The sequence below is a fragment of the Cryphonectria parasitica genome (genome assembly GCF_011745365.1).
Source record: "Cryphonectria parasitica EP155 unplaced genomic scaffold M406scaffold_7, whole genome shotgun sequence".
NCBI lineage: Eukaryota > Fungi > Ascomycota > Sordariomycetes > Diaporthales > Cryphonectriaceae > Cryphonectria > Cryphonectria parasitica.
This window is the reverse complement of record NW_024468915.1, coordinates 2,566,772-2,590,718: the sequence shown is the minus strand read 5'-3', so window position 1 is coordinate 2,590,718 and position 23,947 is coordinate 2,566,772. Positions and strand designations below refer to the sequence as shown.

Genomic DNA, 23,947 nt, shown 5'->3' with positions numbered 1-23,947 from the left:
CGGCTGCTAAACTTGGGTAGAATTGTATGCAGTTGATATTATGGTATTGGGGCAATGTAAGTAGACCCTGTAATATCGACGGCCCGAATCAGAGGGTGCATTATTTGAGTTAAAAACAAGATTTATAAATATAGTAGCGAAGACGCGGCTGGGACATGGCTATTACCTAATTGTCTAGGGGTGCTAGGGTATCCCCTACAGCGCATGCGATAGGGGTCTAGCCTGGCGCGGCATTTGACAGACTAGCCTGTACAGTAGACTGTTCCGGAAAAGAAAGGGTTGTAAAAAAGGAAAGGAAGAAGGTAGAAGATGAAAAGGTAGGGAGAAGATGAAAGAGAGTTGTCAAGCGAGGGAATAAGGGAGAGAAGAATTAACTAGAAAGGAAAGGAACAGAAAAGAAAGAAAAAGCAAGAATTGGAAAGGAAAGGAAGAGGATACCAAGGGGCCGGGGGAGATCTTAGCAGAAGGGACAAGGCGGGCTGTTCAGATCAACAAGTTCTCCGCAACATGGTACTGGATTCCTCAATCTATGAGGCGACCTAAGCCAACCAACGAGAGTACGCGAAAATGCCACTGCTCCCCTCTTGCATTCTTACTGAAAGAATAGGCAAGGAATGAGTTTTCAATGAGAAAGAAGGAGAGAGGGAGGAGGAGGAGGAGGCCTACGATGATGAGGTCAGATTGATACTCTGCACGGATAGGGCCGACGCGGAGCTGCATTGGCTGCAACCAAATAGTCGGAGCGTCAAGGTGTGGTGCAAAGGTGGTAGTAATACTACTATAGTATTTAACATGTAATAGATTCCAGGCGAATGAAATGGCCGAGGTTGACAAGTGCCGCAGTTCCCGCTGTGCCGCCTTACAGTGAGGACGCGGCAAGAAGCTCCGGAAAAAAAAAAAAAAAAGAAAAGGCGGCGGTGGCGAGACAGAGGTATGTGGTCCCATAACTTTTTGGACAACGATGACACCGATTTCTTCTCTTCCTTCTCCTTCCCAAATGGGGCCAACCTGAATGGATCCTTTTACCCTGTATGTATCGAATGTTACACTAAAGGATACACAGAAGTTAAGCATAAACTTGCAATGGCCCGCAGCCAAAGAAAAAACCCCCAAACCGCGCGATGGACAAGACGGGGAGGATGTCAGATAGACGGTGAAGCACGAGCAAGAATTCTGGTCGTTTTCGGTGCGAGGGGCTATGTCATAGCTGAGATATCCTCGTCGCAAGTCTCGCCAGTTGAGATTCGTCGCCACAACTCGTGGGTGGGCTGCGCGTTGCGTCAGGCTGCTTTGTTACCATTGATCGGCCGTCCCCCCGGTCTTACCCCCTGCACCGTCGATGCCCAGATCAGATCAGGACCCACTGAGAAGAGAGTAGAGGGCAGCAAAACGAAAAAGGTAGTTCCTACAAGCTGCTCCTCCAAGTTGAATTGACTTGGTGGATCAGCCCATATGCCATGTCATCAATGCAGTGAGAAGTCGAGAGTCAAGAGTCATGGCTCTCTGCAAGAAGGGTTGACGAGGGGTTGAGATGGATGAATTGGGAGAGCCCTTTCTTTTCTGGTCTGGTTCCTCGTGAGAGAAACCAGAAGTCTAGACTCCAACAGATGTGGATAATGCATAACCTAAGGTAATGGTGGGCCCCCTGAAACGTCCTTCACACGATAACCAGAGGGAGAGGGTGGCACGGATGGGTGAAGGCGAGGGTGACGCTGGACCTGCTGTGGCTCCAGTGAGGAGGGGCACGGCCAAGCAAGCTACAGGGCCTATAGTGGGCAAGTGTGCAGTGTGCAGCGGGGGAAAGGAGGGGGAAAGGGCCTGTCAGGCTGTGCTGACAGTGCTACCGCAGAACCCTATCGCAGTGCCGCAAGAGTCCCCGTTCGCAGGCACCACAAAGTACAGTACAATGCAAACGTACCTACCCGACCTTCTCCACCCGCCATCCACCCACCAAGATTGGCCCCAACCGCAACATTCTCGTGCTTGCCGCTTGGCACCTTGTTTGTGTCATCCTGCTTCCCCCTCCCCCCCAACCATGCCCTTGCTCTTGCCCATGCCCCCTCGTGCTAAGGTTGTGCTTGTCCCGTCCTGGCACCCTAGATTGAATTCTTGATTCTCTCCTCATCCTTCTCGTCGTCCTCCTCCTTCCCAAACACATACACACACTACCGCCAACCACTCCCCCCAAAACCACCACCGCAATTCCTACTATTCCTTTGCGGTAAGAGGGCAGACATCGACCATCCCCTCTTCGTCCGTCCTCAACTTGTAGACTTGAGTTTTCTTTTGCGTGGTCTCAGCGAGTCCTTGTTACGATATCATTCTGGTATGTCGACTGTATCTTTCCTTATCTTCGCTGCTCAGTTGGTGTCATGATGGTGATGACGGCTGGTTCTGGTTGGATCAGATCTGGCCTGTGCTCGCCTCGTCTCTCCTATTCTTTTCCTTCTTTTTTTGTCCTTCTCGTGTGTTTTATCTCCCGGCCGGCCTTCCTTCCTGGTTAGGCGCCATACCCTCACTGCAGCGGGGGAGCAAGGAGATGGGAGAGGAAGGAGAGGTGGAGGGCGAGACCAGAGAAGAGAGATGGTTTCGCGCAGACCACGACATCATCGTCCCACTGTCCAAGCGCCTGTCACCCAAGCCGTCGCCATTCCCAATTTGGTCTCCACGACAACGTCTTATCGCAGCTATATCCCTCGCAGCTCGCCTTGTCCTTATCATTATCATCACCAATGTGACGTCGACCGTTTGTGTTGAGATCACCAAGCCCTCGCCAATACCAACACCTTAATCAACGACTCTTCAACTGCCGATAGACAAGCTAGGGCTCCTTTTATTTGACGACTCCTGGCCATGCTCATATAATATGCTTGGGCAAAGATCATTGCGACACTCATCGGTGCCACGTTGTCGCCAACGTGGCAGCTCGTTCTGGTCTCGTCGACTCTCCGCCAGGTCATCGCACGAAGAGCTGAATAGAAAGAACAGCCTCACGCCAAGTCCAATGGCGGCCTCGCCCCTCACGAACGCTGAAGCATGTTTGAAAGAGGAGGAAAAGGCTGCCCTACCTCGTTCACTATAGTCAACGGCTTGCACACCACATCAATACCATCGCGATCAGACGACCTTGCGCCATTCATTGTCTGCATAGATCATCTTGAGGCTCCTTGTTTTGCTGTCGATCGAGGACAACAAGTGTTGTGGTTTTATAGCTGCTTCCGGCACGGCTAGACTCTCGAATATTGACTTCGATTTTCTTTTTCTTTTTCCTTGTTTCTTTTTTCTGGGTTCATCACATCAGAGCCATCGCCAACTGGCACGCGCTGCTATTCTGCTATCATCGCTACAAAACTATGCACATAAAGGCTTTCGAATGAGCTGACCGTACCAACAGCAGGTATAAAGCATTATTATTTTTGCAATCTAATAACCGAAGACCACGACTCCTTCCCTTCCAATTTACCCCCTCAAGCCACTCTCGTCGTTCGAACAACACCGAACCCCTCCTGCCCTCGACTTCGTTCAACTTTTGGGCTTCAACGGAAAGAAGCAGTCAAAACGGGACTATTCTGTGACGGACATGGCCACGCTAATTGGAGACTACGGCGCATCCCACTCGGCAGGTTTCCACACGATGATTGCCACCCAAGGCCTGCCATACACGCAACAACACCAAGACTCCTCCCATTACCGCTCCAGCAGCCACTCGCGAGACTCCACCCCCCGCCGTTCATCCTCAAGCCGACAACGATCCCCAGCGAGATACCCCACACAGGCGCAGGACGAGTGGGAAAACCCTGCCGCAACTGGCCAACGGACTGGAGCCTCGCGGCTGCCCTCGCCACCTGATTCCTCCTCGCCCTCGGGGAGCGCAGGAGGCGCATCAAGATCCGACGATAACCTGGTTGCACCATCCCAGTATGAGCACAAACAGGCTTACATGGACCCCTCAGCGCACTCCCCGGCGCAGAGACCCGCAGACGTACGATCTGACGGTCATGGACCGGCGACAGCGCATACCCAGGGCCACCTACAAACAGCTCATGTGAATCAGACCATGCCTTCGCCCGCCTCTGACTCGGGCGATCAATGGGACGGTTCTACTCAGGTCGAATCGAACACAACCCTTGCGGATGATGATGCAGCGACCCAGCAGACGACGATCCACGTGCGCGACCTGGCTCACATCGAGGCTCTCGCAAGAACCGAGATGAATAGGACCGGTGCCAACGACCCTCCGCTGCAGGCCAAGAAATACGAGATCAGCGCCATGCCTATCGGCGATATCATCGAGATGGTCGCGGCACTCCTGACAAAAATAACCACCACAAATGACCTCCAGCACGATGCGCTGAGCCGTAACGCTATCGAGCGGAACGCCAGCCACGTCAAGCAGGCACAAGCACAGAACGACGGTTCGGCTAGCGAGCATAGCATGAGCCCGCTCAGCAGCAGTGTTCTGGCTTTCCATGGCAAGAATGTTCCGGCTATCACCATCCTGAGCTATCTGAGCCGGATACACAAGTACTGCCCGACCACGTATGAGGTATTCTTGAGCCTGCTGGTCTACTTTGATCGAATGACCGAACGGGTCAATGATCTGGTCATGAAGTCCGAAGAGGCCAAGAAGCAGGGCCAGCCTTCGGAACCAGTCCAGAGAGATGTAGTCATGAAGGACGGCGACGAGGAAGAGAGGGACGACAACGACGACAGCAGCGATAGCGAAGCGGACGAAGACATAGTCGACGACTCAGATTCCGAAAATGAGCGGGCCCCGACCTCTGAGAAATCGTCTGCAGACGGTAAGCACAACGCAAGTATGAGTGAGCCTGCCGCCGAGTCTGTCTCGGCAGTGAGCCAGCCAACCTTTTTCGTGGTGGACAGTTTCAATATCCATAGGTTGATTATTGCTGGGGTTACGTGCTCAAGCAAATTCTTTTCCGATGTGTTTTACACCAACTCAAGATACGCTAAGGTATGTTTCCTTTCCCCCGGTGGTGTCGTTCTTGTTGTATATTCGCCGCTAACGTGGAGTGTGATACAGGTCGGTGGTCTTCCTCTCGCAGAGCTCAACCACCTCGAGATCCAGTTCCTTGTCCTGAATGATTTCCGCCTGGCCGTTCCGGTCGAGGATCTGGAGGCATATGCAACCATGTTGGTGGAGTTCTATGCCCGTGATGTTGTCGGTCACCGACCACGCACGACCAACACCACTTCCAGTCAAGCTATGGCTACAGCCCCTGACACAACGGCTGCCCCCGCCGCGGCTACAGGAGCTGCTTAGGCTGCTGCTGCCTGGGGCATTGATTCTTCCCGTTTCATGTAGTCTTTTGGCTATACCTTGATCCCCCTTTCCTAGCTCCGGAGGCGGTTGGGAGAGGTTCTATGGCTGTGTCGTGCAACTCGTTTGCTGGGACAACTACTGCAATTGTTTGCGAGAAATCTACGACAGGCGATGTTGCGGCAACCTTCATTTCGGGATTCAACCCGAGCGCACACGTTCTGCCAGATACGTATTTGACGCAGATGCTACTTAAAAGGCAGCGGTCTTTTCGTACCCGCACTAGACGAAGACAAACGGAATGATATTCCGCATCTGGAATCACGGACGGGGAGTAGCAAATAAAAGACGGGATGGGGGGGATGGGGCCGCCGAGAGCAGAGACACACACCTTGGGTTGGGTGCCTGGTGTTTTTTCTTGTAAGATTATTTTTCGCGGGCATGTTACGTGCATGGATGATGAGAATGGGACTGGAATTGGGGTCACGGGCCGACAAGGGCGGTGCCTATGGGCTGGGAGTCATGAACAAGACTTTAGAGAAAGACTCGGGGTGTTCTGATGATTTTCTTCCCGTCTCTTTTATGGTCTGAGCTACACCATACTAGTCTGGCGTTGAAGGTGGTTCTGTTATTGAGGGATGGGATCTCCTTCACAGGCTTCTCCTTCTCTTCAGTTGATGGGTGATGACTCTTTTATATATATATATATATATATATATATATATATCAGTCTGCTAAACCTCTTGATCACCTCGCGCGCGCGCGTGTGTGTGTGACCACAGCAGTGCTAACGTGACGTATTATAAAGACCATGATAAAAAGCCTCAATAGCTGTAGGTGACTTTGGAAGCACATCATTCTTGCGTCCTCAGGTCTCAACTCTCTATACCCATACCCCCGAGATCCTATACAGTGGATCTGCAGATAGGTATGTATATATCATCAAAAAACGAGGGGTTTCATTCTTTTCGTGTAAGCACCTAGCGAAGCTCTGCGCTGGCTGCCTACAAGTCGGCGGTCCGTTCATCCATCCATCGTCCAAGGGGAAGAAGCATGCTGTGTCCCGATCTTTCTTCCTACTATTTGTCTTCGCTGAAAGGTTTGGCTACGAGTTTCAGGTAGGTCGGCCTGGGAGCGCTGTATAAGATGAAGTAAGGTGGTCCATCGGAGATGCATCTTGTCATCGTGAAATGCTCTCATGTCATTATTTGTTGTACATGCCTGCTGCTGCTCATATCATCAAACCCAGCAAGCAGGGGGCCGTCTTTTGCTATGTCTATTGGTAGCGAAGCGCCACCCTCGTCTGTTGGCCCATAATGTCCCTCTATCACCCTCGCCCCGGACCACGATGATTGACCAAAGAACGTCTACTGGTGCCGCACCTTATACTCCGAGTCTGGCAGGTACAGATGCCGATCCGCACCTTTGCCCGTCAACACGACCATGCGAATGACACCGCCCGACGAGCCGTCCCACCGGATGGCCTCCTTCAAGGCACCTTTGACGAAGTCAACAGCTTCCGCCTCCTCCATGCCCTCCTTCCAGTGTGCGTCGCAGTAACCGTAGATATATGTCGAACCCGATCCACCGATAGCGTAAGACCCCTTGTGCAGTGAGCCACCGAGGGGAATGCTGTAGACCTGGCCACCATGACGCTCGTCCCAGCCTGCGATGATGAGGCCAGCGCTGCAATGGGAGACACGATGTCAGTGCTTGAAGCTTGTCTTGTATTTCGCGACACAATCAACAGCAAAGACGGTGGTTTGATTACTTACGTCAACATGTCCTTGTTTGCGTAACACAACTCCTGAAAGATGGAGGCAGCGGTCTGTGTGGTAGGGGGCTTTCCATTCATCATGTGAAACATGCCTAGCTGGTACTGAACGATATCGGCAACGGCTTGCGTGTCAGCGGCGGAGCCGGACCGGCAGCACCAGATGGTATCGTGGACACGGGTGAGCTTGTCGGTCACTCGATTAGCGATGTATGCGCCGGTGGTTGTTCTGGAGTCGGCGCCTGGGACGGAGAGGGAGGGCTGTCAGCATGCTTCTGTTTGCGCGCAGAGAGGGGCTGGAGTCTACCAGTCCGGCGGAGATGATGGGCACTGTCGTACCTAGTATGACACCATCCTTGAAGGTGACTGCCATGCTATCGTGGATGTTAGAGTGACGTTCGTGTGTCCGCGGGAGTCGAGGATGCTTACATCGAGGTGCCCAGACTGCAAAATGATTTATTAGCATTGGGAAGGGAACATGCAACATGCACAGACCGACAACTATGATGACTTACTTGACCTCGCCCTTCTTCAGCCTCTCCATATCGACATGAATGCCATCTACAGTGAGGGAATGTCAGTTGTCACACGTCAGACAATGATCGACGACAAAAAGAGAGAGCAACAGGGAGAGAGCGTCGTCACCTTCGCTCAGGTTTCCAGAGTTGCCAAACTCCATGATCGTTGTGGTCGAGGGAGGTTCGCAGAATTGCTGGTGTGGTTGGCAGCACAAGGGAGATGTTGATCTGCTGTTCGGAACCTCTGCTGTTGGTAAGGTCGATTCTAAAGTCGGAGGCGTTGAGAAGGGAGATCAAGGGTGGGTGTTGAGGTCGAAGGTGATGGATGGTCAGAGGGGCTGGTTGGAGCTGCTGTAGTGTTACTGAGCTCAAGGCAGCTCCGACGCGTTGCACTCAAGCAGTGGCCTGCCGCTGCGATTGCATAGGGGCCCCTGCTTCCCGGCAGGCAAGTCAAGCCTGTCGTCATGCTAGATCCAGGAAGCGGTCTCTTCTGAATCAGAAGAGGAAAGGGATTACTTACAAGGCAAATCCAAACGATCAGAAAAGGCAAGAAAGAGAATGCGAAATCAAACCTGATAACAAATGCACCAAGGGCATATGATTATGCTACAAAGACTCCGAGGTTTACATCGTTGGCGCTGCCGCTTTCCATTGTCTGGATGAGGCCATCGAATGGCCACCTACGACTGAAAAGGGCAGACTTGTGGCCAGGAGCAGACCAATTCGATACTGTAACAAATGTACTCCTCGCAAACGAGTGATGGGAACAAATAAAGTTGTTTTTAATGATCCAAAGTCTACCACATATGCAATGTATGCAAACCACAACACCAACGCCAGCTGCTTAGAAAATGACCTCAACCGCCTCGCCAACGAATAAGGCAGACAGAACACACCTCTACCAATCCATACCTGCACACGCACACGCACGCACATATACATACAGGGAATCTGATATCCTATCTCTTTCTATGCTCTCTTTGCTTTCGCATCCTTTTTAGCATGTCAGGGCCCATGGCTCTCTCTTTACTCTTTCAGCTCGCTCTCGTCCGTCTTCGCCTTGCCTGGATCATCTGCACAGCCACAGTCGTAAAAGTCGCCAATCTTGGTACAGTCGAAGGTCGGCTTCTTGAGCCTCTCGTTCACAATGTTATGCGCAAAGCAGAGCCACCCTGCCGCAGCGTTTCTGCTCGACACCTGTGGTGGGTACTTGGCCAGCAGCTGGCGGAAGTGTTCTGCGCACTCGCCACAGGGGTATAGCCGGGAGAAGAGGGTCATGAAGGTTTTGAGAGCGAGCTGGTCGTCTTCGGTGGGTTGTTCGGGATAGCGGGCCATCATGGTGTGGAGGAACTTCCATGTCGCTCGGCCAAGCTCGCGCCTAAGAGAAAGGGAGAAAAGAAGAGGCCATCTGTTAGAAACCCGTCTGCTCCGTGATGTAGTAGGTGGGTAGAAAGGAATGGGAGGAGGGGAGGACCAGGACATACTTTGCGGTCTCGTTGCCCAGCTTGGGCGCGATGGAGCCTCCCGACAGGATGCCCTCTAGCCCTCCAAAATCCACGGCGCCCATGGGTGTTGAGTCCTGCTGCTGCTGCTTCACGCTTCCTGCTGCTTCATATTGGTATGCGCTTGGCGAGACCGACTCGGCGCCGCGTGATCTTCCCGAGGACATGAACCATGTCAGGCTGAAGAAGGCCGCCAGGCCTAGGATAAGTATTAAGGATAGATGTTGTCGTCGAGCCATATCGGTCTTGTGGGAGGTCTGCGATTTAGACTGTCGTTCCGATTTGTGGTCTGATCTAGAGGATTATAGTGGCAAATGAGTGTTTGGAGTTAACGTCGCGCCTGGCTTCGTGGACGACTCGAGACACAACAATGAGAGACAACAGAAGGAGGGGAGGAACATCCACCAGCGGCGTGATGTTGTAAGAGAAGAGAAATAGAAGGTTAGAAGAACATAATCATCATATTAGGGGGGAGCCGTGGGCGAGGTGGAGGATGACTGAATAAATGGTCTGCTTGTTCGCGAATGGTTCGCTGAAACGGCGCGCTACCCTGTATGGATTACTGGTGCTCGGCAGGGGCCGAATTAAATCTAGGGACCCCGTGATAGCGATAACACCACATAGTGCTTGATCATGGATGTACAGAAGCACCGATTGTTCGAAGAAACCAGAAAACCATGGGTAGACTTCACGTACATAAACGAAAGGAGACACATGTTTAGATGCAATATGATTTATGTATGTATGTATCTCTGAGAGTACATGTATGCATTCCGAAAGCAGAGAACCAACATTGTTCAGTCAGGTCCCGCCTAGAAATGGGAGGGACTACATGTTATTCATAGCATGTCACTGGTCTGATCATGGACCTGCTGTGTATTACAGTGCCGGGTTATGGTTAACCATGGGAAATACAGGGGCTTGACCCCTGGAAAAGGGGCCCAGCTTTGGACTGACATGTGGGCTGAGGGAACACAAGGCACCGCTGTACTGTGGTGCTACGGGACTACATGCATAAAGGTTTAGCGAACATTCCCAAGTGCCTCTTGTGGTGGCTCCTTCCATATCACCGAGAAGCCGTACGGACCACTGTCCATAATGACTGCCATTTTTGCTCGAGGGTTTTCCCCTAAAGATAGTGTAGACGTACGCACAATCTTTTTTGGTCTTCTCTGTGAACCTGCACCACGCATGCATCTGCACGAACGTACTTGCGCGAGAGCGATGTGTCTTGGTTCCCCGCATGTGAGGGCGAAACTTTGTTCCCCTCCGATTCTTCCTTTTCCGAAGGCCTGCATCTGATGATCTGCGCGGGAATACACATCTGCCGACTGGCTAGCCAGCGGCTGATGTGGGCGCTCCTGGGGGGGGGGGGGGATTCCAAATGTTGCAACACTCCATTCCGGAGGAGGTAAATGCCAAGAGAGAGGTTTTGTTACTTATAAAGATGGCTCAAAATCTCTCGTTGTCCTGCTGGGCAGAGCAGCTTTGGACTGTCAAAAAATCAGATACATGGCAGACGCGTTCAAAAGATAACCATGGCAGCACCACTTATCCGCGATGAAGCATCTTCGGATGTGCCCTTGCTCTCACAGAAACACTCTGGCATCCCAGCAATCCTGCTCGACAAGGCGAGGATCGTCAAGAAGGAGACGTTCGAAGTCCGCACTAAACAGCTGAACGAAAGGCGGAGGCTCCCTGTCATTCCCCAGGGCATCGAGGAGAACAAGTTCTTCGAGGCTCTAGAAGATCTTCGTGGACAGCTCGGTGCTGAACATGTCGAGCTGAACGACAAGCCACTGAAAGACGGATGGTGAGGTTCTTCCTGCTTGGGCTGTTTTCTCTCCTCTATCAAAATTACCCGACATTGAAGCTTTCTGTAAGAAGGGAAAATTAATTCCTATCAAGGTATATGGAACGTGAGTGATCAGCCTATAAGCGACACAAAACCCACAAATCCCATCATTGACACGCCTTGGCTAGATCCAAACACCCACGACATGATGACAGTTCTCGATGAAGAAGAGTTCATCGCTTCGGCTATCGTGTATCCAGGCAGCACCGAGGAAGTGCAGAAGATCGTCCTCTGGGCCAACAAGTACTTGGTCCCTCTTTTCCCAATCTCGATGGGGAGAAACCGTCAGTGCACCCAGCATCTGAGAAGCCCTCGCCATGTACTGAAAGAGAACGTGGAGGAGGCGGGAGAGAGTGACTGACTGATTGGCTGACTGACTGACTGACTGACTGACATTCTTTATATGTACTTGTAGTGGGCTATGGCGGTGCCGCCCCTCGTGTGCGTGGCTCCGTGACCGTGGATCTCGGACGCCGCATGAGCCGCATCCTAGACATCAATCCGGACGACTACACATGCCTTGTCGAGCCGGGTGTGTCCTTCTACGCCATGTGGGAGGCCCTGCAGAGCAGAGGATATGACCACATGTGGATCGACACACCCGACCTGGGCGGAGGGTCTATCATCGGAAACACGATTGATCGTGGCGTCGGCTACACGCCATATGGTGATCACTGGGCCTGTCACTCGGGCATGGAGGTTGTGCTGCCAACGGGCGAGGTTATCAGGACCGGCATGGGCGCACTGCCTGGGAGCAACACCTGGCAGGCTTTCCCTTACGGGTTCGGACCGTTTTCTGAGTTAGTATTTACTCACAACGTCCGTGCTGGGTAGCTGCTGATTCATATTATCTGCGTGCAAATGAATAAGTGGCATCTTCTCGCAGTCCAATTTTGGAATCGTCACCAAGATGGGCATGACTCTGGTGCCGAACCCTGGTGGACACGAGAGCTTCGTGAGTAACAAAAGTCTCGGCAATCTTGTGGATTAAAGTATCGTGACGTACCCAGCTGACTTTGATTGCCAGATGTATACATTCCAAAAGGAAGAAGATCTAGCACAACTCGTAGGCTTGCATCCTCTGACTGATAAGACAAGGGAACTGGCCAGCTCACACATAGACACACAGGTCGAGATTATCCGGCCCCTCCGCATCTCCATGATCCTTGAGAACGTGGCCCAGCTCAGACATATCACGCTGACCATCGCATCAAGAGGCAAGCCTCGAACAAACTATTACCGCGATGACGAGCAAAAGAGCACGCCCATTCCGCCCGAGGTTGTGCACAAAGCTGCTGCAGAGACGCCAGTCGGCGACTGTACCTGGCTCTACTATGGCATGTCTTACGGTCCACCGCAAATCCGAAAATACAAGTTGGACATGATTGACGCCGAGTTCCACAAAGTGCCCGGCTGTAAGCGCATCGACCCCTCGACGCTGCCACCAGACGAGTATTTTTGGGTGCGGGACCGCGTGGCCGTCGGCGTGCCGGACGTCCAGGAGCTGGGCTGGGTAAATTGGGTGCCCAACGGGTCGCACATTGCATTCTCGCCCGTCAGCCCGATCCGCGGCCGGGACGCCTTGGCGCTGTACGACCTGGCCAAAAAGCGGCACGTGGAGTTCGGTATCGACCTCTTCCCTGCATTTATCGTCGGCCTGCGGGAGATGCATCTGATTGTGGAGATCGTGTACGACAGTGGCAATGCTGAGCGTCGCCGTGCCGCGCTCAAGTGTCTGCGCGCGATGGTGCAAGACGCTGCGGCGCTGGGGTACGGCGAGTATCGGACGCACCTGGCGCTCATGGACCAGGTCGCAGCTACATATAGCTGGGGGGACGGGGCGCTGATGAAGTTCAACGAGAAGTTGAAGGATACTCTGGATCCCAACGGGATTCTGGCCCCTGGACGGTCTGGTATCTGGCCGGCGCGGTACCGTGGCAGAGGATGGGAGATGATGGGACAGAATGATGAAACCTCGGAAGGCCAAGGAGTGGGAGTGGGCACTGTTCGGAATGAATAGTGCACGTGCTTTTGCTGGTGCAAGTCTCTCAGGTCATAGGTCAGTTATTCAGTGAGTGAACATGAAGTGGGGGTACTCATGTTGCAGTCCATTGACAAGACAATTGGTCTCTTTATTTGTTTCTTCAGGGGTGAGAATTCCCATCCGTCTGTCACGAGTCTTGCTTTGTTATGTTGAATGGAACCACATACACGCACAGAGAGAGAAAGAGAAAGAGAGAAAAAGGAAAAGATAAAAATTCATACCAAATGTATACATGAATACTTTTGCTCTTGTTCAAGTTACACATGTGCTATAAACTAATGTGTGATCCAATCATGACACTTTTTGGGTCCTCCTCTTGACACGGACGGTGGCCTTCATAGGAGGAATCCGATTCACGCCAACCCAGGCATTAGCAGGCCTCGTCTCCTGAAACTCAAAATCATAATTCATCACCACATACGCCAGCATCAACTTCAGCTCGCTTGAGGCAAAGAAGCGACCGGGACAGGCATGGCGGCCGTGGCCAAACGCAGCATACTCAGTGCTCGTCGTGGCAAACGCCTGCTTGGCCTTCTCGACATAGCCGCCCTCGGTCTCGACACGCCTCCTCTCGGAGAAGCGGAAGGGCTGAAAGGACTCCGGGTCAGGGTAGATGGACCCGTCGTGCAGGACAGGGTAGGCATGGGTGCCGATGCTGGTGCCTGGGCTGAGGTGGACGCCTGACGGGGTGGTGACGCCGTCCGGGGCGACGACGACGCGCAGCGAGGCCAGGGGCACAAACGAGTTGAGGCGGGCCGACTCGCGCATGACGCTGTCGAGCTTGGGCATGTCGGCCAGGCTGCGCTTGGTCCAGACGCCGTCGTGCGCGGCGAGAGCCTCGTCGATCTCGGCGCGGAGCTCGTCGATGTAGCGCCGTCCGTCGGCGGCGCCTGCACAGGCCAGGTCGAGCAGCACGCCCGTGATGGAGAAGGACGAGGTGTGGATGGCGGCGAAGTTGAGGAGGAGGATGCGCCCGGCCAGGGTGTCGACGCGCGCCAGGTAGGGATCGCTCGACTCTCGGGCCTGCTGGATGGACCACTGCAGGAAGTCGTTGGGCACGGAGCCGGCCGCCTTCTTCTCGGTGTCGGGGTTGCTCTGCTGGGCGTCGTACTCGCGCAGGCGGCGCCTGATCTCGTCGCGCAGCAGGGCGTAGAACCTGTTGGTGTGGATGCGGTTGGGCAGGGTGAAGGCCAGGGCCAGCAGAGGCCGCAGCGGACCCCAGGGGAGCCGCAGCAGCATGGAGCTGAGGGGCACGTCCTGGGCATAGGCGATGCCGTTCTTGAGCAGCCTCTCGTCGCGGCACAGCGGCAGGCCGACAAAGATCCTGTTGGTCACCCGTCCGATGGCGCGCTGCATGGTCGTGTAGATGCACACCTCGCGCGTCTCGCCGGGCTGCCACCCCCAGAGGTCGTCGATGCTGGCGCGGATCTCGTCGACCAGGTCCGGCACCAGGTTGCCCACCTCTCTGGTCAGCCGCCTGGGGATCAGATAGTGGTGGGCGGGTTTGTGGTACAGATCATTGTCGATGATGGTGTATTTCACCTGCAGCGACTCGGCCACCGAGGCGTCGATGCTGACGGCGCTGTCGGGGTTGTCGAGGAACCACTGGTACTCCTTGACGGGCAGCACGACATGGTCTCTGGACCCCGCGACCGCCAGGATGCACGTCTCGTCTTTGTACCGATATGCTTCCCGCAGCGCCGGCTCCATGTCGAACAGGTTGCGCCATCGTGCCCTGAGGAGAGGGAAAAACTCCCCCTCCTTTGCGCCGATGATGGGAACATTGGGCAGTTTCACCGAGGTGCGGAACAGGGTTGAGTATACTGAGTACAGTGCATACACCGCAAGGAGCAGGACGAGGGCCAGGAGAGCAGGTCGATTCTGTAGAGTTTCCAACATGGTCTCCAGTCGGCTTGTCGCCATGATGGAAGACTGTACAGTAAGGAGTAACCAAGTCAAGTACAGACAGTGTTACTCGAGAGAGTCTTGCTGAACTCTTGAGCTACTTACTCGTCACTATAATCAAGAGACGCCTTCGATGTGGTATGCATTCAATGAATGCTCCCAGCAAGGTCAAACAAGAATAAGGAGAAAAGGATCTTGAGAATGGAGAGAAACCCAAAAGAAAGGAGAAAAAAGAAGAAGAAGAAAAGCCAAAGCTTGACCATTGAACATACTTATGTTTCGCATTTCCAAACGCAATCAATTATGGTCATTACTATCCGGGGACCAACGGGCCCCCCTTGCTCGGATCACCCAGACGCCGTGCTGCCCGCCCTGGCCCTACTCGACAAGTCGCCACCTGTGGCATGCAAGCTGTACATTAGTGTACTTCAAAAAGGATCCACGAGAGCAAGTGATGGAGAAATGAAGCCAGGCATCCTTGCAGCAGGCGATACAGTGGCACAAGTGGTCAAATTTTGATTAGGATATCCGTTCCCAATGACCACAAGGGGCCTGTGCATATGCTGATGTGTCCCAAGCAACTAAAGAGTAATTTTCCTATTTTCCCCCCTCTACATCAAAACCAAAATAAATCTTGAGATGACTTCCATGTTGAATTCATAGTCTTCTGTCCATAACTACTGCATCCATCTTTGTACAAGTGGCTGCCTGATCCGATCTGCATCGGCCACATACGCGACCCAGCCATTCAAAGCCCGTCCCCTCCCCCCAACTGTGTTCTTGGGAAAAGTACCTTGTAGCCCCGCCGTTGAGATTCGTCCTACCCCTAGATGCAGCTCATGTTCGAGACCCAATGCGGCAGTCGACACGTGTAGGGTGAGGTGGAGGTGGGTCGAGTACTTGCCGAGACGGGATACCAGAGCGAAGGACGGATGCGAAAAGCCTAAAGGTAGACCACGGCAGACCTGCACGACTGATCTCTCGCCTCATGAGACAAAGCAATACAGTCAAGTGCTTGCTACTGTACAACCATATTTCGGAAAGCCACAGACCTGATGCCACCTGCTACGGAGTACAATGTATAAGGAGAACAAATAATCCTGCGTAGGCGGTAATACGTAATGCATGCTCTGACCTCGATAGATGGATCAAAAGGATGCAAAGAGTTAAATTGCAAGTAATATATAATATTCCTTATAATCAAGCACAAAACCACCCATCTAAACCAAGGCACTTGCGATTACGAAGTCAAACATTAAGTCGGGTATAACCAAAAGGGGGTTGGGGAGAAAGAGGGGGGGGGGGGGGTAGGGGTGAACGCCAGAAAGGTCCAGTCCAGTCCAGTCAAAGCCGACCAGTATCGATCGTCAATTGATCAAGGTCCTCTTTCCACCTCTCAATGCGTCGAGCCAGTGCCTTTCTTGCTCCCGAGTGACAGGTCTTTCAGCCGGTGCGGGTCCTCCAGCAGGTCCACCGCCATGCCCTTTTTGCTCTTGTAGTGGCCATCCTCGCCGATATCATTACCCCCCGCCCCCTCGCTCGAGTACATGTCGCTCAGCCTGCTCTCGTCGTCACTGCTCACGTCACTCGAGTCAGGACTGCGGTTCTGCACCATCTTGATCATCTGACCCTCCTTCTTCTTGATCTTCCGCTGGTTGTCCTTGAGCTTCTGGAGCTCCTCGTCCTCCCAGTGCATGGCGACGATGCCGAGTCCCGGGAAATTCTGCTCCAGGAACTCGCGGAGGTGGGGCAGCTGGTGCTTGTCCGGTCGATACGTGCCGCTGTCGTTGTCGATGATGAGCTGGTAGTGCCTCGGGTCCGCAGGCGGCGGCGTTCCCGGCGGACCGTTAGAGAGGTCGTCGGCAGGGTGCGTCGGCTCGTTGACGTACGGGTCGCCCTGGTGCTCCGGGGCATCAGGCTTGGCGAGACGCCGTATGAAGAACTCGCCCGAGCAGGCGATGTAGGTGGCCACGTCCGAGTGCATGGTATGCTTGGAGAGGAAGTCGATGCCAAACTCCTTGCCGGTCTCGGTAAACCGCATCAGGCCATCGAGAGTGATGACGTACGTGAAGATGCGCCCGCCTTCGTCAAAGTGAGCCATGCGCAGGAAGTGGAGGGCTGCTTCCTCGGACCCGCTCTTGAACTGACCCCACTGCGTCGACGAGTTGAAGGCATAGATGCGGTTGTGTTGTTTGTGCAGCACCTTGTGCAAGATCTTGCCGCGGATGCCCTTCCCCGTGAACATGGGCCCGACCCAACCTTTAAACTCAACGAAGCGATGGTACAGGTGTTCGGGGACGGGTCCCCGCAATTGAATCTCGTTGGACTGGAAGCTGAAAGGAGTGGGAAAACAGATTTGCGTCAGCTCGACTCGTTTGTTTGGGTCTCGGGGAAAGAAAAGCAAAGACGCATAGAGTGAGCTACTCACTCGTATTTCTGAAGTTTCTTGTCATCTTCATCCTTTTCATCCTCTGAGGCTTCCTCGTTCACCTTGATGCCGGTCAACCTCCCGAGCATGGGACTAAAGTGTTTGAAGTAGAAACCTGGTCCGACAGTGTACATCTGGGCACCAAAGCCCTCGGAGCGGCCGATAACCTCTGCGCTAAGATGGAGGCGGCCCGTCATGGAGACACCCTTCTCGAGGGTGCTCGTGATGGCCTTGAAGAAGTAGGCGCGCTTGCTGCCCATGCGCTTCTTGACGTCGAGCCACTGGCCGTCGGGACCCAGGGTCCAGCCCTCGCCGATCTGGGCGCACTCGAGGGTGACGTTGCCCAGGCGGTCATCGTGATCAGGGTAGTCCTCGTCGTAGAGGCGACACTTGAGCCTAAAGCCAGCGGAGGGGATGTTGGCGACAATCCACTCCTCGTCCCAGACGGGCGATGTAGTGTTTCGAACGGCGTGTGTCCTCTTGACCAGGGGCGCATCCTCCTTGTGCCTCTTGGGGAGTGGAGCGGACAGGGTGGCAGTGAGGAAGGGGTCGGCAGCGCGGGTGGTGAGGTCCGCAGCGGGGAGGTTCTCTGCGCGGTGGAAGACGAAACGGACGGTCCAGCCTGGGGGCACGTCAGGGAAAGGCGTCGGATCGTAGCCGCCAGGAGGTTTGGCCTTTTCCTTCAACTCGTCCTTCTTATCGGTAAGCTTGTGCTTGAGGCCCTTGACGCCGGAGGCATGTTCGTTCTGTTGCTCCTGCTCGTCATTCTTATCGTCTATGGCTCCCTCAGGGGCATCGTCTGCGTCCTTGTTGATCTGTTCATCCAGCTTCTCTCGTAAAGCCGCAGAAGAACGCTGCTGGTGGTCTGGCTGTGTGCCTGCTGCGGGAGCAGGTTCAGACATGGTTCCCCGCGTCCCTCTGCTGTATCTATATCTCTCTCGCTCGCTCGCTCGCTCTGCGTGCCTTGGGCAAGCTGTGAACCGTGACCTGACAGCTGGCTTGGGTCAGTCACTATGACGACAGTCTGAAGCCCCGACAAGGCCCTTGGTAGGGTTTAGGCGGGTGGGGACCAAGAAGCTTGGCGGGCTCCAAACAGACAGTTGGACGCGTAGGCCAAGACCTGTCTGTCTTCCTTAAATGCGACTTGGCTTTGCGGTAGGGCTTTAGGGGTCTCTTACGCGGGAACACACTGATCGACGACTTGGCTCGTGGACCTCAAGACTCTCCCTCTCTGGGCGAACGAGGGGTTGGCGCTTTTTCTCTTGGTGTTTTTCCAGACGTGGGGCCACCGAGGCTTGGACCTTTTGGCGGTCAAGTCAGCGTTATATTTCTTACACGATAACGATGATGACCCACTCGTTCCTTTCTCCTTCTTGACAAGCAAGCGGGGTATGTCTTATGGTAGCGCCCGCCGTCTTCTGTTTCGTGTTCCGTTGACTGACAGACTTTACTCGACCGATCATTGAACGATTCGAGGCACAATTTATAAGGACGACAGGGTGATGTAACAAATTCTCTGAGAGACAAAGAATTCATTGACTAGATACAGTTCCTAGGTGAAGAAAGCAAGGTTGTGTGCTGGTACTTGCGATTGATTTCATAGTATAAGGGATGGGAAGGAATCTTGGACAGGCCTGCTACTTCCTGTCGGCGCAGCAGCAGCGCCCCCTGACGTCATAGCATCTGCCCACCAGGCTTTACTATGTACCATAGTACTGAAGATACTTGGGTACTCGCCAGAAAAAGTAGGTAATAGATCAACCCCACTGGTTCAGGCTCGCAAATGCCAAAAGTAAGTTATGAGATCTTACAAAATGGTCACTCTTTGATAACCCAGGCAATCCACTCTGTTCAAAACAAAACCACTGCATGTGATCTCTCAAGGCCTCCCTGGTGCGTGTTGTGATTACAGGAGGATTACAGGAGGTTGTGTCATGTTAGAAAGCTTCGCTACTCACATCTTTACCACTCGGATGGTCTGCGCTCTAATGTTACATGCAATTTTCATTCCTTCTTTTCTTGGGGGGTTTTTTTTTTTTTTTTTTGAAAAAGTCAGCACGGCCTCCAATGTGCAAGACAGGCAATCAGATAAATGGGCAAATAGCAAGTCATCACACCAGGACTTCTCGCATATCGATGCTCGATTTGGTAACATAATGTGGTCATGGCACATAGTAAGTGCTTAGCCTGCACCCTTATGCAGTTTGACATCTATCAAAATCACACAAGCTCTTTTAATTTACTCAGGCGCACTTGCATTCCAAGATGCGCGCGAAAATCACAATAGGTGAGATCAAGGCCCGTTCAGAGACAGGGAGTGCACGATAGGATATGCACGTGCACAAGATCCTCCGAGGTACTTCCTCCGCAAGATGTCTGCTGGCTCATGAATAAGAACCCATGCAGTCAGCCATCTTGGAACTCTAGAAACACGATACGTGGCTGCATATGAGTATTAGGAGGACACCACGCCCTAAACTTTCGGGATAATAGTGACAAGGGACACAGTCGAGTCACAAAAGGAAGATGAAGACAGACTCAAAGGAGTCGCGGAAGTCCAACGTGCTCAGGCCTCTCTGTGCAAGCAAGTACATAGTGCCATCTGCAGGTGTATGATGAGCGCTCAAGCTTTATGGGGAAGTGTTGGCTCCTCCATATCGATCTCCTTTTAGACAAGATTCCCAGGGTTCATGCCCTATCCTCGTTACTCCTGAAACTTTCAATGAAGAATTACCTTGAGATGTATACGTTGGTGTCCGATTTCCCCACCAGACTTTTGCTGCACGCAAGCAATCTCGACGAAGTATTTGTAGCCGTTTACAATCTGCTAAGGGGCTGCAGCTGCAAGAATTACCAGCTAGTAAGTTTGGTTTTCCTCTCCGGCAGTAAATTGATACCTCGGAACTTCCTTCTTCATCCACTATATGCGTCATTTGGGGGCTATCTATACCATGGGTCCGCCAGAGCCAGTGAGCAACCGTATAATGAAGACGCGATTATATGAAGGGGGCATTGTGGCTGCTTGAGGTTTTCAAACCACGCAAGTGATTCGTTCAACAATAAATGCACCGAACCGGCTTTGTGTAACGTCTCATCGTGGTTCCGCGGATGTTCCGCATCTGCCAATCGTCTTTCACGACCATGCCCTAGCTAGCTGGGAGTCCTCGCTTGAATGCAATGTGCTGACCAAGGTACGCGATAGTCAACTTACAAGCCTCGGTGGAATTATGCTTCGAGAGCCAAGAGGAGATAGCAATAGCGGATATTCAAACAACATGTGCTCAGGTCATGGTGGCAATCTTCAAACTATCTGAAAGGGAAACAGTTCATGCAAAATAGTTTATTAGCTACTTTCATCTTAGTCTATGTGTTCGCCGAATGATATAAGAAGCCTCCCTATCTTCCGTGGTGCTTCTCAAGAACTCTCTCTTGCCCAACTAACGCTGGCATCATCTTTTCACCAACCACGATACATTTTGCATAAAATCATATCAATCATCTACGAAAATGTCAGAAATTCTCGTCGGGGAGTACCTGTTCCGCCGTCTTCGTGAGCTTGACGTAGGAACACTCTTTGGAGTTCCTGGGGGTAAGTCACCTTCTCAACTCGTTGTCTTTGCGTAAGATTACCCTTCATGAGAGCACCAAAATACTGATGATTACACGTATAGACTACGAACTTGCGCTGCTCGATCTACTTGAGCCAGAAGGTCTCTCCTGGGTCGGCACACCCAACGAGCTGGTCGGAGCCTATGCGGCCGACGGATATGCTCGCGAGAAGGGCTTCGGTGCTCTGGTGACTACATTCGGTCCCGGCGAGCTGAGTGCATTATGTGGCATCGGAGGTGCTTTCTGTGAGCACGTTCCCATCCTGCACATCGTAGGGTACCCGACCAGACAGGCACAGGGTAATGGACGGATCTACCATCACACATTGGGTGACCTGCGTTATGAGTAAGTACAACATGCCTTTTTTTAGGAATTTAAATACCTGCTCCGCATTGACATACAGTAATTAGCCACTTCGTCACAATGTCGGGGGAGTTGAGCTGCGCGACGGCTGTACTTGAGGATGCACAAACTGCAGCCAGCGAGATTGACAGGGTGATCAACGGTGTGTCAAAGTCATGATCATATGTCCCTTCCTTTGGTCGTCTGACTAATTTGTCGCGACGGCAAATAGCAATGCTCTACTATTCACGACCTGGCTAGTAGGTTCCACTCGCGCTGAAGTCATCAAAATGTCTAGAGATGAAAGGCTGACGAGGACGGAATCAATCAAAATAGCATTGGAATCTCCGAGGACATTGCTTATTCCAAAATTCCCCTTTCATCTCTTGACACCAAGCTCGTAACAACCCTCCCGCCAGGGAATGTCAACGTCGAAAACTTGCTCATTGAGAAAATCCTCACTCAGCTGTCCGCAGCCAAGCAGCCAGTTCTCCTGGTTGACGGAGGTGCTGCCCGCTCAAGCTGGGCCAAGTTTGTTCCCAGTCTCATGGATGCTCTCAAGGTTCCTGTCCTTACGACGCTCCTAGGCAAGGGAGCTGTCGATGAATCGAGCCCATACTACGTCGGTGGGTACGTCGGCGGCACTTCTCTGCCAGAGGCCAAGGAGATCGTAGAGACTGCAGACCTTGTGCTCTGGCTCGGGAGTTTGCCCTCCGACTGCAATACGTAAGTGATTAAGTTTCTGAGCCCTATAATTCGTCGCGAAAAGGAGATAATGCTTACCAGTAACTGCATCGAAGAGCTGGGTTTTCTGTCCACTTGGGGCACGGCGCCACTGTTGTGGATTTCCAGAGATTTTGTACCAAGGTTTGACAATCTACATAATAGGAGGTGTTTGGAGAGTCCTAAATAACTGATTCTTTATTCCAGTTCAACGAGGAAAGCTTTGAGTCGAAGATCACGCAAATACTGCCTAAGTTGACGGCGGCAATCAGAGCAGATGATGGGCTGGCTGGACGTACACGCCGCATCAAGCAACAGCAGGCCCAAGAGATTCCCACACCCACGAGCATCACTCAAGATTACCTATGGGCTGTGAGTACTTTAGTAATCCATGCGTTTCCTCTGGTGCTGTCAACGACTGACACAAAGAATCCAACAAGCGGATCTCCTCCTTCAACAGCCCTGGCGATCTCGTCATTACAGAGACTGGTACATCACAATTCGGCTTCAACTCCGTTCTTATTCCTCCTGATGTAAAGGTGTGGACGCAGGCTGTTTGGGGAAGTATCGGGTATGCTGCCGGTGCGGCTGTAGGACTTTCCATCGCAGCCAAAGAGATGGGTCATTACAAGCGAATTGTGCTGTTCACGGGCGAGGGGAGCCTTCAAATGACAGTACAGGCTCTGTCCATCTTGAGCCGACATGGTATTACACCTGTCGTGTGAGTATTCCACAGGGTTCATCAAGTATCCATGAGCTATTGTCAAAGACCGTCAATGATATCGATCAGATATGTTTGTGCTAATTTGGCATATTCTTACAGTTTTATTCTCAATAACAAGGGATACACGGTGGAGAGGTATTTCAATGGCATGAAGGCTGCATACAACGACGTTCCCATGTGGGACTACACCGCCATCTTTCGAGCTCTGGCGACCGAAGTAGATGTGAAGACATTCTGTGTGGGAAAGACGAAGGACCTTGACTCGTTATTGTCAGACGAGGCATTTCAGAAAGCAGGTTATGCTCAGGTACGTCTGTTCTTGGGATAATGATGGTGTAATGATTACGTTCTCCTATGCAAAACCGTCTTCTGACTTGTATAACGCCGTGGTTTATAGTGTGTTGAATTGCTTCTCGAGGCCGACGACCTTCCAACCACTATGCGAGCTTTTTATAAGAGCATAAAGCAGTGACAAAGTAGCCAACCAAGTCTATTGAAACATCAAGACGTGAAGAAGGCGGCAAACCATTTTACATGATTGCAGATGGGGCTGAAGGAGCGGTGAGAATTTGGTGATAGCTTAACGATAGCTCCAAACTTTAACTCAATGCTACGATCACTTGTTTTTTTTTTCTTTCTTCTTCCCGCCTCTCAGTCTCTTAGCGGATTACATATTAAAAATCATCTTGTCGGTACTTGTAAGTTATGATTTATTGTGTCGTGAGGATCTCGCCTTCATTACAGGTTATGTCATAAAATACTGATCACCGGGATCCCCAAAAAAATCCCTCAGTTACAACGTTGACATCTATCTGCATTGAACCTCCGTCACTCCCAAAAATGCCACCTGATGCTGACGACATAAGTAAATGAAGTTTATGAGTTCGTAATACCGGTGTAGAGAACAACACAGGCTGAGTGTCCTGCGAGTGAAGCCACATCGTCATCGCTTCGGGCAAAAGACAGCAGCCTCTCTCATGTGAAGTTGATTATAAATTCTGCATGCTCTGGCTAAACGATGATCCTGCAATGCTTGTCGAAAACTCACTCAAATTGCTTACACTTCAATGCCTCTCTCCAAGTAATAAATGGCATACATGCAATCTGTATGTATTGAGGAGTCTATGCCGCCAAAACGGGCGCTATAGTGTAGAGAGAAAGCAACTACTGCCTTATTTCTTCCTTTGATTCCGATTCCGGTGATCGGGTCACACCCGGCAGAACGGTCGGGCGGGGGACCCA

General features: G+C 52.4%; 8 protein-coding genes across 8 annotated transcripts; 4 read left to right on the top strand and 4 right to left on the bottom strand.

The window, feature by feature from the left end:
* Positions 1 to 2,161: 2,161 nt before the first annotated feature.
* On the top strand, positions 2,162 to 4,155 carry M406DRAFT_357595 (uncharacterized protein; the record flags this gene model as incomplete). The annotated part of the gene is made up of 2 exons (XM_040923720.1): positions 2,162 to 2,326; positions 3,395 to 4,155. Coding segments are annotated over 2 exons (620 nt in total), but the record flags the coding sequence as incomplete, so codon positions are not given.
* Positions 4,156 to 4,761: 606 nt separating this feature from the next.
* M406DRAFT_323694 (uncharacterized protein) lies at positions 4,762 to 6,027 on the top strand. The gene is made up of 2 exons (XM_040919800.1): positions 4,762 to 4,975; positions 5,045 to 6,027. Exons 1-2 carry the CDS (start codon positions 4,820 to 4,822, stop codon positions 5,282 to 5,284), a joined length of 396 nt encoding a protein of 131 aa, XP_040773787.1. The 5' UTR covers positions 4,762 to 4,819; the 3' UTR covers positions 5,285 to 6,027.
* Positions 6,028 to 6,648: 621 nt separating this feature from the next.
* M406DRAFT_294592 (proteasome-domain-containing protein) lies at positions 6,649 to 7,874 on the bottom strand (the record flags this gene model as incomplete). The annotated part of the gene is made up of 6 exons (XM_040919147.1): positions 7,701 to 7,874; positions 7,571 to 7,616; positions 7,485 to 7,499; positions 7,395 to 7,429; positions 7,057 to 7,297; positions 6,649 to 6,967 (listed from the first exon to the last, which is right to left on the bottom strand). Exons 1-6 carry the CDS (start codon positions 7,732 to 7,734, stop codon positions 6,649 to 6,651), a joined length of 690 nt encoding a protein of 229 aa, XP_040773786.1. The 5' UTR covers positions 7,735 to 7,874.
* Positions 7,875 to 8,332: 458 nt separating this feature from the next.
* M406DRAFT_357592 (uncharacterized protein) lies at positions 8,333 to 9,491 on the bottom strand. The gene is made up of 2 exons (XM_040923719.1): positions 9,058 to 9,491; positions 8,333 to 8,951 (listed from the first exon to the last, which is right to left on the bottom strand). Exons 1-2 carry the CDS (start codon positions 9,312 to 9,314, stop codon positions 8,600 to 8,602), a joined length of 609 nt encoding a protein of 202 aa, XP_040773785.1. The 5' UTR covers positions 9,315 to 9,491; the 3' UTR covers positions 8,333 to 8,599.
* A 1,122-nt stretch (positions 9,492 to 10,613) lies between these two features.
* On the top strand, positions 10,614 to 12,950 carry M406DRAFT_341948 (FAD-linked oxidase-like protein; the record flags this gene model as incomplete). Its single annotated transcript, XM_040921718.1, has 6 exons — positions 10,614 to 10,842; positions 11,059 to 11,214; positions 11,346 to 11,730; positions 11,801 to 11,885; positions 11,958 to 11,996; positions 12,060 to 12,950. 6 exons carry the CDS (start codon positions 10,614 to 10,616, stop codon positions 12,948 to 12,950), a joined length of 1,785 nt encoding a protein of 594 aa, XP_040773784.1.
* Positions 12,951 to 13,043: 93 nt separating this feature from the next.
* On the bottom strand, positions 13,044 to 15,164 carry M406DRAFT_99177 (uncharacterized protein; the record flags this gene model as incomplete). The annotated part of the gene is made up of 2 exons (XM_040926444.1): positions 13,044 to 14,797; positions 15,140 to 15,164. 2 exons carry the CDS (start codon positions 15,162 to 15,164, stop codon positions 13,266 to 13,268), a joined length of 1,557 nt encoding a protein of 518 aa, XP_040773783.1. The 3' UTR covers positions 13,044 to 13,265.
* A 1,111-nt stretch (positions 15,165 to 16,275) lies between these two features.
* M406DRAFT_341946 (uncharacterized protein) lies at positions 16,276 to 18,209 on the bottom strand (the record flags this gene model as incomplete). The annotated part of the gene is made up of 3 exons (XM_040921717.1): positions 16,276 to 17,212; positions 17,308 to 17,987; positions 18,036 to 18,209. The coding sequence occupies 3 exons, from the start codon at positions 18,207 to 18,209 to the stop codon at positions 16,276 to 16,278; spliced, it is 1,791 nt and encodes a 596-aa protein (XP_040773782.1).
* Positions 18,210 to 20,814: 2,605 nt separating this feature from the next.
* M406DRAFT_352926 (pyruvate decarboxylase) lies at positions 20,815 to 23,311 on the top strand (the record flags this gene model as incomplete). The annotated part of the gene is made up of 10 exons (XM_040922723.1): positions 20,815 to 20,896; positions 20,979 to 21,261; positions 21,327 to 21,421; positions 21,491 to 21,518; positions 21,595 to 21,984; positions 22,059 to 22,125; positions 22,189 to 22,353; positions 22,422 to 22,702; positions 22,805 to 23,012; positions 23,103 to 23,311. The coding sequence occupies 10 exons, from the start codon at positions 20,815 to 20,817 to the stop codon at positions 23,175 to 23,177; spliced, it is 1,674 nt and encodes a 557-aa protein (XP_040773781.1). The 3' UTR covers positions 23,178 to 23,311.
* Positions 23,312 to 23,947: the final 636 nt, after the last annotated feature.